The sequence below is a fragment of the Nycticebus coucang genome, chromosome 21 (genome assembly GCF_027406575.1).
Source record: "Nycticebus coucang isolate mNycCou1 chromosome 21, mNycCou1.pri, whole genome shotgun sequence".
Taxonomy (NCBI): Eukaryota; Metazoa; Chordata; class Mammalia; order Primates; family Lorisidae; genus Nycticebus; species Nycticebus coucang.
This window is the reverse complement of record NC_069800.1, coordinates 22,947,154-22,964,318: the sequence shown is the minus strand read 5'-3', so window position 1 is coordinate 22,964,318 and position 17,165 is coordinate 22,947,154. Positions and strand designations below refer to the sequence as shown.

At 43.2% G+C, this 17,165-nt stretch overlaps 1 protein-coding gene across 1 annotated transcript in view; it reads left to right on the top strand.

The window, feature by feature from the left end:
- Nucleotides 1-17,165, top strand: part of ISM1 (isthmin 1) — a 77,694-nt gene that overhangs the window by 32,291 nt on the left and 28,238 nt on the right. The window contains exon 2 of the mRNA XM_053574494.1: nucleotides 14,690-14,926. Coding sequence (XP_053430469.1) covers nucleotides 14,690-14,926 — 237 coding nt within the window. The remainder of the gene's footprint in view (nucleotides 1-14,689; nucleotides 14,927-17,165) is intronic.

Below are 17,165 nucleotides of genomic sequence, written 5' to 3'. Positions count from 1 at the left end.
ATACATCCCCCTTCAACATTTATCATTTCTTTCTGGTAGGAACATTCAAAATTCTGTCTTCTGGCTATTTGAAAATATACAACAAATCATTGTTAACTATAGTCACCATACAGTCCTAGAGAGTGCTATAACTTATTCTTCTTAACTAACTATAATTTTGATCCATTAACCAGCCTCTCCCTATCCCCTTCTCCCCAGGCCCTTTCAATCCTCTAATGACCATCATTCTACTCTCTATTTCTATGAGATCAACCTTTTTAGTTTCCATATATATGTGTATGAAAGGCACACACGTCTTTCTGTGCTTGCCTTATTGCCCTTAACATAATGTTCTTCAAGCTTATCAATGTTGCCTCAAATGGCAGGATTTCATTCTTTTTTGTGGCTAAATAGTATCCCATTGTGTGTGTGTATTACATTTTCTTTCTGTATTACTATTATTATTATTATTATTTAGTTTTTGGAACCAGGTTACATTGATTGCATTTGTTAGGTAAAGTCCCTCTTATAATTGTGTCCTGCCCCCCAAATGTGTGTCATACACTGTGACTCCCCCATCCTCCTCTCTCCTTTCCTCTCTTTGCTCCCCTGCCCTCACCCCCCACCATGTACTGGGTCATTAATTATCCTCATGTCAGGATTGAATACATAGGATTCTTGCTTCTCTATTCTTGTGATGCTTTACTAAGAAGAATGTGTTCCACTTCCATCCAGGTTAATACAAAAGATGTAAAGTCTCCATCATTTTTAATGGCTGAATGGTATTCCATGGTGTACATATATCACAGCTTGTTAATCCATTCCTGGCGTGGTGGGCATTTAGGCCGTTTCCACTTTTTGGTGATTGCAAATTGAGCTGTGATAAATAGTCTAGTGTTGTCCTTACAGTAAAAGAATTTTTTTCTTCTGGGTTGATGCCCAGCAATGGGATTGCAGCAAATGGGAGGTCAATTTTGAGTTCTTTTCTTTTGGGTAGATGCCCAGCAAATGGGAGGTCCAGTTTGAGTTCTTTGAGGGTTCTTCATACTTCTTTCCAAATAGGTTGTATTGACTTTCTAATTCTGTCCTAACTTCTGACAGCACTGGTTAGCTTTCTCTGCTTTAAAACTTTAAACAAAATCATAAGTCATATGTTATTTTGTATTTGGCATCCTTTGCTTGATATTATGTTGGTGGAACTCATGGGTGCTGTGAGTGTAGGCATAGTGTGGCCCTTCTCCTTGCTGTATAGTGTCTCACTCTGCAAATATTTATTTTACGTGCGTATCTTCCTTACACGTTCTACTATCGATGGCCATTTGGGCCCTATTGCTTTTAAAGTTCGCCCCATATGTGTAGCAGGTCTGAGGCAATTGCAGGGGTTCAGGGGAATCTGTGCTTGTGGCCTGGCTCTCTGTGACCTGCTTCCTCTGTTCTCTGCCTGGTCTGGCCCACCATGCAGCTCTCCTCACATTTGTGTGAAGTGTTGTGTGCCACTCACCAATTAGGCATCCTCTTGTTTGATTTCATCCTCCTTATATCTACTATTTTTGTTGCCCGGGCCTAATTAACTCTAAAAAGTCATCAGACCGCCTTGGGCTGGGCTGGTATCTAGAGTTTTCCTAAGAAAACTAAGCCAGGACGCCCTACGGAAGTGGGGAAGCAGGCTTGAGGGCTAAGTCAATGTGCGCAGGCGGGTCTTCTCCAGCCAGTCCTTTTAGAAACATTGTAACTCTGGGTGGGAGCTGCGACTGGGGGAGGACCCAGAATTCAAGGTGGCTGTGTTAGTCTAGACAACACCTAGGGAGAAATTAGGACAGCACCATACAGAGAAAAGAACCAGGGCTTTGGAGCCTGCCCACTAGCTAGGGCCTCTCAGCCTCAAATTCCTCATCTGTGGAATCGATGTTGTGCAGATGAGATTTAACGTACAGAGTCTGGCATGGATGACAGCTGATATTTCTCCCAAACGTGTCCCATGTGCCCCAAATGTTCTGTTTACCTCTCTAAATCCCTTTTCTACTCTTCCTGCCCAAACGTCTTCCTTGGGCACCTGACCTGCATGTATTACAACATGCCCCCTTGCTCCCTGGCCCATGGTTAGGTTTGGCCAATGGCAAGCATGTCAGGAGCTGAAGGAAGGAGGAGAGGGAAGTGGTGGTGTTTGATGAGCCCCCTGTGTTCCCGCAGCTATTTCATTCCCTTTGGGTAACAGTTACCTCTTCTTTCCTTATGCCTTTAACCTGAGGACGTGAGCTCTCCCTGACCTTACTGGCCCAGGATAGCACAACATTCTTGGTGGTTTCCGGGCACTTTGCCCAGGCATCTGTGCAAATCGTTCCTTTATTAAGCTCTTCTCTCTTACCCAGCTGGAGGGTCCCCTCCATGTGCTGCTCAGACTAAGACATCCTCATTTCATGATGTTCACACTGAGGAGAGGAGTAAATGTGTTCCCTGTGGAACACGCCCCTCTTCATGACCACCTCCCACAAGAAAGCCTCTGAGAAGCTTGTGGTTCTCTTTCCTTAGACCTCAGCAAACCAAATGAATTCTAATGGTAGAATTATCTGTGATGAGATCAAAACTGGGAAGTGCTTTGTTTCTCTAAAATCAGAGTATAGGGGTAGGGAGGAAATAAAATGGTTGGAAGTAGACTGAGTGCCCTCTGGTGCTCAGCCTTCTGTGCTCCCTCTAAGAGGAGAAAATCGAAGTAAGTCCTGCGTAGAAGCCAAGGTTCTCAATATTGCTTCAGCTTGTTAGCGCACTAGACCCAGATCCACACAGGAGTCTGTAGAGGAGGTGAAAGAGCATGATATGGTGACATCGAGGAGTGTATAGATGGTGAGCTGTGTTACCGTAATTAGGCCAATTTTACTCCCCTACATTGGAAACTTGGACTCCTTAAAAATTTCCCCCTTTCTACCTTGCATTTTATATGGGTATAAGCATTTCTTAACTTCTCCTCTGGTCTGTAAACTCCTTGAAGACAAAAACCTGTCCAAATGCAATTTTCACAGTATTAAAGACATGAGTCTCATGCAAATACAGAACAAACACATGTCAAAGCTTTATTTAACTAGTTAATGAGGGAATGAGGAAGAAGCTAATGTCATTTTAGAGCGTTTGAGGAATAGATATTTATAAAGTTAGTTGGGAAAATCATGATGAAGTAAATTTTTTTTTTTTGCAGTTTTTGTCCGGGGCCAGTTTGAACCCACCTCCTCTGGTATATGGGGCCGGTGCCCTACTCCTTTGAGCCACACGCACCACCCGATGAAGTAAATTTTTAAACATAAACAAAACTAGTTCATATCCTCTAGGGCCATAAAACAGGCAGCTTCAAGTTATTGTTGATGCCAGACAAAAGACAATTGCATTTCTACAGGATGAAAATCTGTAAGTTACCTTGTAACTTTTAGTCCAGGCTCTAATCAATAGTAAATAATGGGCCAACCAAAGAAATATTATCCTAGAAAATTAAATAATTTGGGACAGGCCTGTCATACAGTGCCCCCATATGAAGTGACAAATTTGCAGTCATCCTTTTGCTGTATTTCCACATTTTGGATAATTTGTCTTAACAAGCCATGTGCTGTTGGAACTGTCTCATCCCAGCACAGTACCTGATAAAAAATGGATGACCAGGACATGTTGGTTGGATGATTCCATGAATAGCACAACCATCACAGCTGTTTATAGAGAAAGATTAGTCAGGCTAAGTCAAGGGGTCACAGTTGCATCAGCTGCCAGTTTTCCAAGCAAGGATCAAACCATTTCCCTAGAGGAGAACAGTACAGAAGTTCAAATAAGAACAATACAGGTAGGTGGGATAGGTCCTGGTGGCACACAACTGTCTCTTCACTTCTGGCCGTATTTGGTCTGTGATAGCTATGGAATTTTGTTTTGTTTTGTTTTGTTGTTGTTGTTGTTGTTGTTTTGAGACAAAGTTTCACTCTGTCACCATGGGTAGAATGCTGTGGCAACCTCAAATTCTTGGGCTCAAGCAGTCCTCCTGCTGCAGCCTCCCAAGGAGCTGGAACTACAGGCACCCACCACAACACTCAGATAGTTCTTCTATTTTTAGTGAAGATCCCTCTTGCTCAGGCTGCTCTTCAGCTCCTGAGCTCAAGCAGTCCACCCACCTCAGCCTCCTAGAGTGCTAGGCATGAGGTACTATACCCAGTTTCTAGAATTGTTTTATAGTGTCAGTAAGAGTTCCCTAATAAGTGAGAATTACTGGTTCCTAGAAGCCTGCAGAGCTATATGGGTACATCATGAAAGTGCAAGGCAAAATTATTAAGTCTCAATTCTCAATCTCTGAAAACTGGCAATGGAGCTGTTAACAAAGGAGCATATATGAATGAAGGGAGTTGTAGGTAGGAGTTTGGAATTTTCCAACAGAACTTACTCTGCTTTAGTCGGTAGGTATGTGTGCAGGGAAAAAGGAGATGGTGTTCTAGTCATTGGAATAGAATCTACGTATTATGAATTTAGAACTATTAGGTTTTTGTTAAATCTCCCACCCTCAATTTGACATTTTCAGCATTTGGAATAAAGGTTTCATTTTAATCATTGTGAAATAATTCCTCCAAACAAGTGTCTCTCAGGGATTTCATCCCAAAGGGGTCAGAACAAAATAGATTCTGCAGTTCTGCCTCACCACGGTCATTTTATATAAGACGTCACTGAGTTCTTGTATTGGTTAGCCTTTGCTGTGTAACAAACCACTCTGAATTCATTAGATTAAAACCACAGACATTTACTATTTCTCATGATTCCCTTGGGTCAGCTGGGTGGCTCTCCTAAGCCTGGGTGAGCCCAGTCAGGGATGGGCAGACTGGGATGGGATCCATCTGAGTGATTGGCTGTTGGCAGACCAGTAGATCTGGGCTAGAGTATCTCTGCTGCACGTGGAGTGGGCTCAGGACTCCAAAGAGCAACCTGAAGAAGCAAGCCCCAACACACAGCACTTTCCCACTCTCTGCTAACTGTTGTCCCTTTGACCAGTAAGTAGCATGGCCAACCGCATCTACTCAAGATGTGAATATTAGAGAGAGGAAGAATTTGTGGACATTTTTGCAAACCAGTCTACCATACATGCAAAGGTGCAGTAACTGACCAAAGCTCACAAAACTAGGAAGGGGCAATGCTGGAACCCGGTCCCAGACCTCCATAACTCTGGCCCCAGGCCCTCTCCACAATCCCACTTCATCAGGATTCCAAGGTTAAGCTCCATTTCCTTTTAAATCTACTGTAGATACTGAAGCAAAGAGATTTGCAGTATGTTTCAATGAGGGGTCTTCACTTTGGGTGTTGAGAAGAATCCATCTCCTTGATTAGAATAACAACTCATCTGGGAGGCCAAGGCAGGTGGATTACTTGAGCTCAACAGTTTGAGACCAGCCCGAGCTAGTGTGAGACCCTGTCTCTAAAAATAGCCAGGCATTGTGGCAGGTGCCTATAGTCCCATATATAAATAAAGGGAATTGTAGGCAGGAGTTTAGGATTTTCCAACAGAACTTACTCTGCTTTAGTTAGCAGGTATGCAGGCAGGGAGAAAGGAGGTGGTGTTATAGTCATTGAAATAGAATCTACATCTTATGCATTCAGAACTATTGGGTTTTTGTTAAATCTCCCCACCTTCAATTTGACATTGCTTGAGCCCAGGAATTTGAGTTTGCTGTGAGCTATGATGCCATGGCACTCTACCAAGGGTGAGAAAGTGAAACTGTGTCTCAAAAAAAAAAAAAAAAGAAAGATAACAACTTGGCAAAAGTCTCCAAGCCACCCCCACCCGGGGCCTCAGCCTCTGAACTGTCCGGTCCCTTTCTCTTGCCTTCCAGGATTTTCCTCCCCTCAGAAGGACACCAGCCTTAACCTGGGCCTCAGGTCTCCTCATTCCATGTAGGGAGACAAAGAATCACTGAAGGGGATGTTCACTTCTCGAGTCTCCTTGCTCTGTTCTATACTCTCTCCCTCTGGTCCAGGGAGAACATGGATAGTTGGGTCAATTAGGCACACTGATGATTTGGTGCTTCTGCAAATTGGGTCCTGGAAAATTAGTCCTAGACAATTACCATTGTTTTCTTTTCCAGCAATGGAGAAAGCAGAATTTGGAAAATTACCAATAGTCTAAGTTTATTAAATATTTGCTGGAAGTTTGACTAAAAGGGGAGGCTGAGCTACAATGTGGCCAAAGAGTAGGGGCTGAAGCCCCCTGGTGGCCACCGTTGGCCTGTCCTTTATAGCTCTGTGCAAGTTAGTTCTGGCCTCAAATTCTAAAATGTATCTGCCCTGTGTTTCACTTAATCCTGAGGAGGGCTGGCCTCACACCCAAGCAAGAAATTTATCAAAGTGTTCCTCCTAGACAAAAATCCACCATTCTCCCTCAGGAGGGCTCTGTAAAATATCTCCATCTCTTTACTTTGCAGAGATACTTTAGATGATAGGTGAAGTATTTTTTTGTCCAAATTGGCTTTCCATTCTTGAACTCTATTTCTTACATGTCTTCTTAGGCTTGAAAGAATAATTCCTGCTTAATTTCAGTTCCTTCTTTAACCTAAAAGGACATAAAGGAAATGGGTCCTGGAAAGTTACCATTCTGTTTTCTTTGCCAGCGATGGAGAAAGCACAACTTGAAAAATCACCAATAATCCACGCATTTTCAAGATCAAAGCAGTTTACAGAAGTATTCGAGACAAACCAGTGAAGTGTTGACTTCCATTTTGTCAGCTGGCCCCAAGAGCCTTCAGTTACGAAAGACTCAGGGGGTGGGGGCAGCCTGCCTCTGTGTAGCCAGCTCCCTGCCCAAGTGCAGTGAGTTGACCATTCTTCATTTCTACTAAAGCCTGTGATCACAAGCAAGGTCACTCCCAAGCCCTAAAGTAAACATCCCTATGATACATTCTGCCACCATAACTAGAGATTCCTCAGCTATTAGTCAGACTCTCAACAGCAGGCCCCATTCCTAAGCAGGACTGTGACACTCCTGCATTCTTGAAACATGATGTGCCTGTGGCACTAGCTCCCGGGGCTGTCCTCGGGGTCCCCCAGCAAAGAACGAAGCCAGGAATGGTTTCAAAAGGGACATTGCATTTTCATGCTTTCTGTAAAATAGGGCATTGATATCTTCTCTGTTCCTGCTGCCTGGAGGGGAATGATCATAGACAGAGCAAGAGGAGAAGACGGCCAAGCTTGGATGCCTGCGTCCACATATTCACAATGCACGTTTTCTCTCCAGCAGATCCTGGTTACCTCTTCCCAGCACGTCACAGAACAAGCCTCCACCACCCCCTTGGAGGATGTTCTCCATCCATTTTCCTGAGCACTGGGAACAAATGTGCCCCCTTGAGAAAGCTGATTTTGGGGTCTAAAACTCTTCTCATTCATTCTCCTGGTTTTCTCTCCCTAGGAGTGTTTGCTTCTCAGTCATGCAGAAAGATAATCAGTGTGCCTTTTAATTTTTTTATCTCCCCAAATGGGAAAACTTTTGCTCTTCCCTTTGAAATACCACCAGTGGCATTCTTGAACTTATTTTTAGATGTGTGGAAGTGTTCCAGACAAAATCGATGCCCAGCACAGATAAAGCCCAGTGTGTTTATCGTGAGTAGAAGAAAACGGAGTGTTTTATGTGAAAGGAGCACAGCCATATGTCTGGGTGCAGTATGGCTTCTTTAATCTGGAAAAAGGAAACAAGCATTGTCGATAATAATATGCAGATGTTCAGCCCCAAATGAGGACATATTGCTAATTAGCTATATTGTTAGTATGTTTTAAGGAGACAGGCTGCAGTGACATTAATTACAATCTCTGTTGTTTGTTGTTCAAAGTCTATGAGACCAAGCGCATTGCTAATAATATCTTCTTTAATATGTTCAATAGAAGATTCCTGGATTTTTTTCTCTTTAGAATCCCACATAAAAGCCACATTAGGGGTAATGAGGCCTGTAGCCTGAGCCTAATTAAAACAAAATCTAACTAGGCCCTAGTTAGCCAATGATAACTATGGCCATCATTATCATCAACCAGTACTTACTGGGTGCCCGCTGAGCTTATGCAACTGGGGTTAGTGGGGTGGGGGAGATGCAGATACCGCCTGTTTTTGCCGTCCAGAAATTTGCCATCCAGTCTGCCTCCGAGAAGTCTTCCTGGTTGTGTTAATCTAGGAATAGTTACCAGTTTTTGCCTTAAAAAGAAAAAGCACTGAAAGTGTCCTAGACAGCCACAATTTGTTACTAGTTTGTGCCTCTTCTGGCAGTCCTGGAAGCTGTCAAAGCAGTTCTGTTTTTCACATGCCAGCCTTTGGTTGACATCTGTGGAACAGGATAGGTGGCTATTTGCAAACTAGGACCATGATGCTTAGCACATTGCGAAAGTGGCTCCACCACCCATTTCCACAGCTTTCTCTCCCCGCTCAGGGTGATCATCCTAATTTGCCCTGTGGCTGGATGGTCCAAAGAACCCCATTCCTTCTCTTTTATATTCGTCTGCCTGTGCCAAGTGTCCAGCTGAAATCTCTGGCCTTCCTGACCACTCTGACCCTTGGGGTTGCTATGGCCAACCCCCTTGGTCACGAGGACAGCCAAAATGAGCAGCTCCAGCTCTGTGGTGGCTGGAGGCAATGGTTGGACCCATCGCCTTGGACCAATGATATCCTCAGTGTAAAGGATACAAATAATTAAGGTGTCTGAGTTTGTCATCTTAGAAACTGCGCCCAGCCCACAGGTGAGAGATTTCCTTTTCATAATTCATCTCAGCAGAGCTTTCCCAGGGCCATTCAGGGCCAGACAATGACAGAAAGAGGAGGGAGGAGACGCCAACACCATCCAGCCTCAGCAAACGCCCTGGAGAATGGCACCAGAGAGGTGGAACCCTAGAGGAAAGTCACAACACAGTTGGATAGACAGCTCACGGACCCAAGGCTGGTGGCTGAGATCCCTGTATGTAGGACCTGACATGTATAATATTTAACTCATATGAGGACAGCAGGGTGCCCCTGATCATAACACCTCCTCTATTCCAGCTCCGAAGGCCTGCCAGTCCTCTGAGAGTCCCCTGCCAGGGCTGCAGTGCTCCTGGACCACCTCTCAGCACCTCTGTTTCACCTGCTTAACTTTTATTTGCTCTTCAGTCTCAGCTGAAACATTACTTCCTCAGGAAAATATTTCTTTCACTGTAATATCAATTTTCAAAATAAGGAGTTTTATATAATACCTACCTCAAATGGTGACTGTAGTTTTTCTGACTTTCCCTTTCTTGTGAGGACCATCATAGGATTTCATAGATTCAATGTGTATCAGTCAGGGTACAATCTCTTTTCTTTTCTTTTTTTGACACCCAAACTGTCTAATCTTTGAGCAATCGGGTCCCGTTAAGCTGGCTCCTGAGTTCTTTCAAGAGGACTTTGTTAATCATAGAAAGATTCATTGCTTCCCAGCACAGCAAAGTATCCCAAACTCATCTTTATTCCTTGCCCAAGATCTAGACTCGGCCATTTGTCCAAGGAGCTCTAATTCCTTTTAGTGAAGACAAACTGAAATTACCTGACAGAGGTCATTTTAAATTATAAACTTAATTTAATTGTTTAAGTTTTAAACTTTAAATCTTGAAGTTTAGTCATAGTATTTGAGGTCAGTTTATAGCACACATTGAGCAATAGATTTGAGACATGTTATCTGTGGATGCTGAGACGAAGAAAAGATTCTTTGAATGCACAAAATAGGATAGAGAGCAGATTTGGAGAGGATAATAGGCAGGCCCCTTAGCAGCAGAACACAGTGTTCAGATCCTGGCTGTCACTGTGATGCTTGCCAGAATGTTTCATGAACTGTCCTGTCAGTACTTCTGTCAATTGGGGGTCGCATTCAATTGCAAAGGACAGAAAACCCGACACAGAATTGCTTAGCTAAGCCGGGGTCTTCACTTTTTTATTGGTTGCCATGGCTCTAAGATTAGACCAACTGACGAGAGAGAACATTGGTACCGGTGCTGCAGTGTTGTCGATATAAGCATTAATATTAGCACTGACACTATGAGCATCATCACCATTCCAGGACTGGCAGGACTGCTCTACAGTGCTATCAGGGACCCAGGCCCACCATCTTCCCAGTCGGCTGTGCTTAGAGTACAGCCTTCATCTTCACATCTGCCGGCTTTCTCCTTTCACCTCAAGCCCTATATCCTCACTGGAGGCAGAAGAAGGTGGAGGAGAGAAAGGCAATAAGTGAAACTAAATCTGCCTCCTTTTCAGCAGTTCTGTCTAAACCCCCTGGAACTTGCCCCTCATTGGGCAAACTGTGTTACATGGTCATACCCAGCTGCAGTGGATGCTGGGAAGTATATTTGGGTTTTTTTTCTTTTTTCTCACATAAATTGGATTTAATTTTGACCAAGTACATTATTTGAACAATAATTTTTTTATTAAATCATAGCTGTATACATTAATGTAGGTACAATGGGGTACAATGTGCTGTTTTTATATACAATTTAAAATATTTTCATCAAACTGGTTAACATAGCCTTCACCGCATTTTCTTAGTTATTGTGTTGAGACATTTATATTCTACATTTAGTAAGTTTCACATGTACCCTTGTAAGATGCACATAGGTGTGGTCTCACCAATCACCCTCCCTCCTCTCTCCCCTCCCCTCCCTTTCCCCTTTCCCCATATTCTTGGGCTATAATTGGGTTATAGCTTTCATATGAAAGGTACAAATTAGTTTCATAGTAGGGCTGAGTACATTGGATACTTTTTCTTCCATTCTTGAAATACTTGCTAAGAAGAATATGTTTCATCTCCTCCATGTGGGAAGTATAGTTTTAACCGGCCACACTGCCACCTGAAATAAACACCACATAAGAAAAAGAGGTGGATGGACCTGGGATAGATAATTTGGACGTCTGCCACAAGATTACCATCTAAGGCTGTAGGAGCATAGTGTTTTTATTACTCTTCCTATTTAGAATAGTTTCTAAAATAATGGGGGAAATAGGAGCTACACACAAAATAGGACACGTAAAACAGTAGCTGGGTAATGTGACCAGATGGATCACCGGCCTCAGCAGTTGACCTGCACTTGTGCATAAGTCATATAATACCTTTAGTTCTTCTGTTTTCCTTTTCACTGGTAGTCACAGCTCTAAACTTACAGTCACAAGGGGAAACATTGCTACTCACGTGACACTACTGTCAAGGTAACTCACAGATCGAAGGTCAACCAAAGGGTGCGCTGTGGATAAAAAAATACTTTCCTAAACTGAGCAGGCTCTGTGTGTTTGACTTTCATTCAGGCAAAATGATTCCTACAGCAGCTTGGGAAGAAAGATGTTTCTTTTCTTAAATTCCTGGACTTTCCTAAGCTATTGTCTTCAATAAGAGTATGTGCTTATATGGGTAGAAAATAAACCATTTAAATCTGCAGTGGGAGACATCACCCCTGAGAAGCTTCTCTCTGCTAGAATAATTTAAGTGGAATACTCAGTGAGTGAAGTGAGTGATGGCTAGAGAGATTCCCTGAATTAAGACTCAAAGGAGGACTCTGCAAGGAAGATACACAGTGTGTCCCTTTTAAGAAAGATGGGAAAATGATTTTTCCTACATCAATAGCAGATCCATCCTGTTGTGTCCTGCCCTGGATTTAAAATCTACATTATCGGGTGGTGCCTGTGGCTCAAGGAGTAGGGTGCCGGCCCCATATACCAAAGGTGGTGGGTTCAAACCCAATCCCGGCCAAGAACCAAAAAAAAATAAAATAAAATCTACATTATCAAAATAATGGCTACCCCAAATTTTTGTTATTGATTGAGTAAAATGGAGTTTCATTTTATATGGACCATTCTTAGACACACTTCCTTTATCCTAGGGCTTCCAGTTTCTGAATGGTTTGGCGGCATGCCCTTGCAAGGAGCCAAGGTTTCTAGTTAAATATGTTTGGGGAAAGATACAAGAGTAACTCAGGTATTCAGAGATTGTGATTAGCGTTTCTTTATTACTTCCCATCTTCCAAACACTTTACAAAACCGAGTCTGTCTGGGGTAGGGGGCAGGGCAGCTGGGGAGAAATGGAGAAATATCACAACTATGTGCATAACTGAAGCCAAAACATACTTCAGCCCTGGTAGTCTGACTATTCCCGGCAGAGGCACTTGTGGCCTGACTTGCCCAGCCAACAGCCCTAACTCTATGCTTCTCATGTGTGAACACAACCCAACCTTGTTACCCTAGATGGGAATCCTGCTGGGAGGGTACAGGACTCTCCTTATTATCTGCTTGGCTTTACATGGAGGGTCCCTGAGTCACAGACAGTCTGAGGCTAACCCAGAACCACTCTGTGCTGGTAAATTTCCTACCAGGAAACATTCAAGAGTCAGATGGAGAAATCAATCAGATTCAATCCTTAGAGTTTTTTTGTTTTTTTTTTTCAGACAACAAAGCAAAATGTTAAACAGCAAAAATACATTTCCTACTGCTTCTTGTAAGATAAAGTTTGAGTAGTAGAAAGAGTACTTCCACATAGGGGAAAAGAAGGGGAACTCCATTTTTAACTCAATTTAGCAGTATAGCTTAGCTGCTGTAATGAAGTTAGGGCTTGATTTACAGGGGTCCCTAAAGCTATTGGGGAAGCAAATTCTGGGCCCCTTCAGGGATTTATTTTCCTAAATCCTATACAAGAAATTCTCCGTGAGAATCCAACTGTCCTCCCTAACACCACTGGGGACAGTTTAGGGTTAGAGATCCAAGGAAGAAAGCAAGGGAACAATTTCATTCAATTATCCCTCCTTTGAGATGTGATAGGGAAGTGTTTGTTGAGGAAAGATTTAGCACACTCATCCCTCTCTCCCCTCTCCCCTACATGTGCTGCACTCAACCAGAGAATAATACTTTTGGCTTCTGTTGCACTGAGTAATGCCTCAAAATGTCAGGGCAACTCCCTCTATTAGGATGTGCCAGGAGACAAAAACCATGGCAGAGAGGTGGCTGGAAAGGTGAACTGAGACACTGCCCCCAGCCACAACTCCTGAGCCAAAGGAAGGGCAAGCACACACACGCTGCAGACAGCAGCTTTCCCCTCTGGCTCCGTGTCTTGCGAAGAGGAGGCAGACGTGGTCTCCGTCTCCACCCTCCTCTTGGCCTCTTTGAACATTCACAAAGGTGGTCTCTGAATCGATGAGTTTATTCTTCCATCCCATTCCTCTTGAAAGGGGATATATAAAAATCTGTTCCCTCAGGTTAGCTCTCTAAGAAGATACGTATCTGCTGTGTACTCTGACCTTGGGTTCTCAGGGTCATGAGTGTTTTGATACCTGCTGTAACCTTCTGGCTTGGACATAGGCATTGCGGTAGGGGGCAGGGAGTGCCTGTGGAGACAGTGTGCTGGAATATACACCCCCAAACCCAAAAACATGCCCAAGAATAACAAGAGCATTAACCACTGACCCAGATGCTGGTGAAATTCAATCTCTGTTTCTCCCTCCATCAGTATACACGAACATGCCATCCCTGAAGGCTGGAGTGGGGGAGGCTCCAATGAGAGGGCCAGGGTGCAGGACAGGAGGGGAAGAAGGGCTGGTTTGGGAAATGAGCCCAGCAACTTGTACACTCTTCAATCTTAGGAAAATGTTCTCTGGTGACAGCTAAATAGAGACATTTTTTACTAGCTAGGAAAAAACAATGGACTTGCACTTTTCCCAATACAGGCATGAGATTTCAGAAGGCCTTTGGTCACTTTTCTTTCAGCTATCCCCTTCATCTTCATTGCATGTGGTTCTTCCCTCCTTCATTCTACTCCAGCTTCACTGTCCATTCTGTTTCTCAAATTAGCCAAGTTCATTCCCACCCTGGGTCTTGGGTATTCCTTTTGCTCTTCTCTTTGCTAGAACATCCTTCCTCCAGATCATGGCAGAGTGCCTCCTTCTCTTGTTCAGATCTTGCCTCAAATTTTACCTTCTCTCCCTGAACACCTACCTAATGTTTTTCCCCAGTCACCTATCATCTTCTTTCTTTTCTTCTCAATAGTTACTACTCTCTGATATGATCTTACTTATCTATGTATTTATAGTTCATTCCCCCAATTGCATCTATACTCCAAAATACTCCTATGTCTATCTTGTTTTTTGCTGTATCTACTGTACCTAGCATATGGTTGGCATTTGTGACTAGATGGATGGATGGACAGATGAACAGATGAATGGATGGATGGATGGGTGGATGGATAGATGGACAGGGGGATGATTTATGGGTGGATGTATGAATGAATTGATGGACATATGGACAGACAAATGGATAGATGGATATAATCCACAATTTGCCTCAAGTATGTTATCCAGCTTGGTCAGATCTTTAGCTCCTTGGTACACACCAAAGAAACCAACTCTGGACACTAGAGCTGTAACTAGAGCCAGGATAATTAATCCATTGAAGTTGTGAGAAGGAAAACGTAATTGTGCTCCAATTTTAAAGGAGCATCTATTGTCCTTCAAAATAGCATTTTAATTTTTATTTGCTTTTATGCTTAATAGATAGCCAATAACTCATTAACTCATTATGGAGAAACTAAACCATGGGGTAGCAAAACGTGTTGGGAATACCATGCTGGCTTAATTCCAGCCGCTGAAATTGTCCTTGCTCCTGAATGTAATGAACTATTGTGGGGAGGAACATTTTTTCACCATGTGTCTCCTTAACATTTGTTTGTTTACTTGTTTGTTGTAGAATAACCTCAACTTGGAAAGTGACTCCACATTGGAAACCAGCTTTTCTCTCTCCAAGGGAGCACCAGGAGAGCATCCAGAGCACCAGGCTAAGCACCAGCCCTTCCCTAGACAGCACTTCCAAGAGACTGGGCACCCTTCACTGCAAAGAGATGGCCCCAGATCCTTTCTCCTGGATCTACCAAACTTTCCAGATCTTTCCAAAGTGGATATTAATGGACAGAATCCGAACATCCAGGTAATTCTCAGCAGCTGGAAAGTAAAAGACAATGCAACAGTCCATCTTTTGTTTCTTGATCTGATTCCAATGGAAACTGCAGTCTTACCTCACTTTTCCTCTTAACCTCTTAATGATTCCTGGTTATGATCATGTGATCCCCACAAGAACAAGGTTACATTTAATCTCCATCACACCCTTGATTGTGAGATTCATTATTTTGTGAACCATTCACAAGAAGAAATCACAGATCATTAAAGTAGGACACACCAAGAGTTCTAAGATACACCCTGATTTCAGAGACACCCTGAATTCAATATAAATTCAGTCAGACACCCTGATTTCAATATAAAAACAAAACAAAATAGTATGCCCTGAATTTGATGTAGTAATCAGTATAAAGGGCCACTCTGACGTTTGAATTGACCAGGCAAACCGTAGTGTGATTCCAGAGCCCTCAGGAAGGCACCTTCTCTTAATGCCTCTCTCTGGGTGGCCTTGAACACCAGAAATTCCTTCACCAGGTGACAAGCTTCAGTTACTCTAAAATGTAAATGATTGACAAAAAAAAAATTTATAAGAGGAAGCAATATGAGAATAGAAGCTCCTAGGGGAGAGATGAATACCTTTGTCTAAAAGGGGATTGGGTTAAGCAAAGGAAATGGGAATTTAGATAACTGAGATGGAAAATAATAACTCTCATCTACACTGAAATAGCTCATAATATATTACAAAGCAAATGTGGATCTGATTTGACCCTCCCACCATCCTCCTGATGGAGACAAAGCACATGTCGTTTTGAAAATACTGTCCATAATGCAACAGGTCCTCAAGAAGTTACTATTCAGTTTACCCAAGGATACGTGGCTAGTAAGCAGTAGTTGTGGGGCTCAAATCCAGTGTCTCAGGCTCCCAAGTATACTTCCCCCACCAATCTGGTTTAAAGACAAACTTCTAGTTTGGATGTTGCTTGTACCTCCCTCCATTTCTTCCCCCAAATTACTGAGAGGCTCACCCCCTTGGGCAGCCCAACTCCTACCCAACTACTGTCCTCATGTGCCTGCTTCCATTTTTTTTTTTTTAAGCTTTGTTCTCTATTATTTTCACTTGTGAAGGGGAAGCTTTTCCTTAGTCTTTCTCTCTGCACCAAATGTAAATTAGCTTACATAGCAAAAAGTTCCTAAAAAACAAAAAAAAAAAAAAGAAAGTTCCTGAATCTGGCCTCAGAGAACTTGCTCCTTAATTACATTCTCATTCTCTCTCTCTCTCTCTCTCTCTCTCTCTCTCTCTCCAGATTAACACTCTCTGTCTGCATGGTACAGTTTTAGATCAGGTTTCTTTGACCAAGTTGTTTTGTTCCTAACACCGGTGTCAACCACTGCTGAGAACACAACTTAGAAGACATCAACCAGTTCCTGCTGGATTTAAAACACTGCATTAGGTGATGAGAAATTAAGAGATCTAAAGCCTATTCCCTCCAGGAAGTGTGAAGATCCCAGCTAGTACATGAGACAGCGCCAGAGGGGTCATGGAGACAAATGGAGGAAAAGCATGATGTCCCGAGATGGGCAGACCTCAACCAATGGGGGAAGTGGGGCAAGGTTCCATGGATGGCACAGAAGTGAAGACATTCATTGGCAACCTATACTCAGACATCACTGCATGCTCCCATTAATATTTCCACTAAATCTTATATTGTTCTGATTAATTAGAAAAACAAGTCTTTGGTTCCAATGTCCCTCTTGAGGAACTAGCCATGCGGCTCTCTGATAAACAGAAATATGTCCACTTGGGAGAGGTACAGATTGGCCAGAACAAAAGACAAGGATGTCTTTATACCATGGCTCCAGAGTGCTGTGCATCAGCGCTTCCTCTGTGTGTTTAGAGATTTTTTTTTTTAATTTTATTTCCTTCTTTTTTTTTTTTTTTTTTGAGACAGAGCCTCAAGCTATCTCCCTAGGTAGAGTGCTATAGCATCGCAGCTCACAGCAACCTCCAACTCCTGGGCTCAAGTGATTCTCCTGCCTCTGCCTCCCAAATAGTTGGGACTACAGGCACCCGCCAGAGTGCCTGGTTATTTTTTGGTTAAAGCCGTCATTGTTGTTTGGCAGCCCGGGCTGGATTCCAGACGGCAAGCTCAGGTGTATATGGCTGGCGCCTTAGCCCCTTGAACCACGGGCGCCAAGCCAATGTTTAAAGATTTGTATGGCTCCAAACCAGACAGCCCTCATCCCAAGGGCGCCTAGCCCACACACAGCCC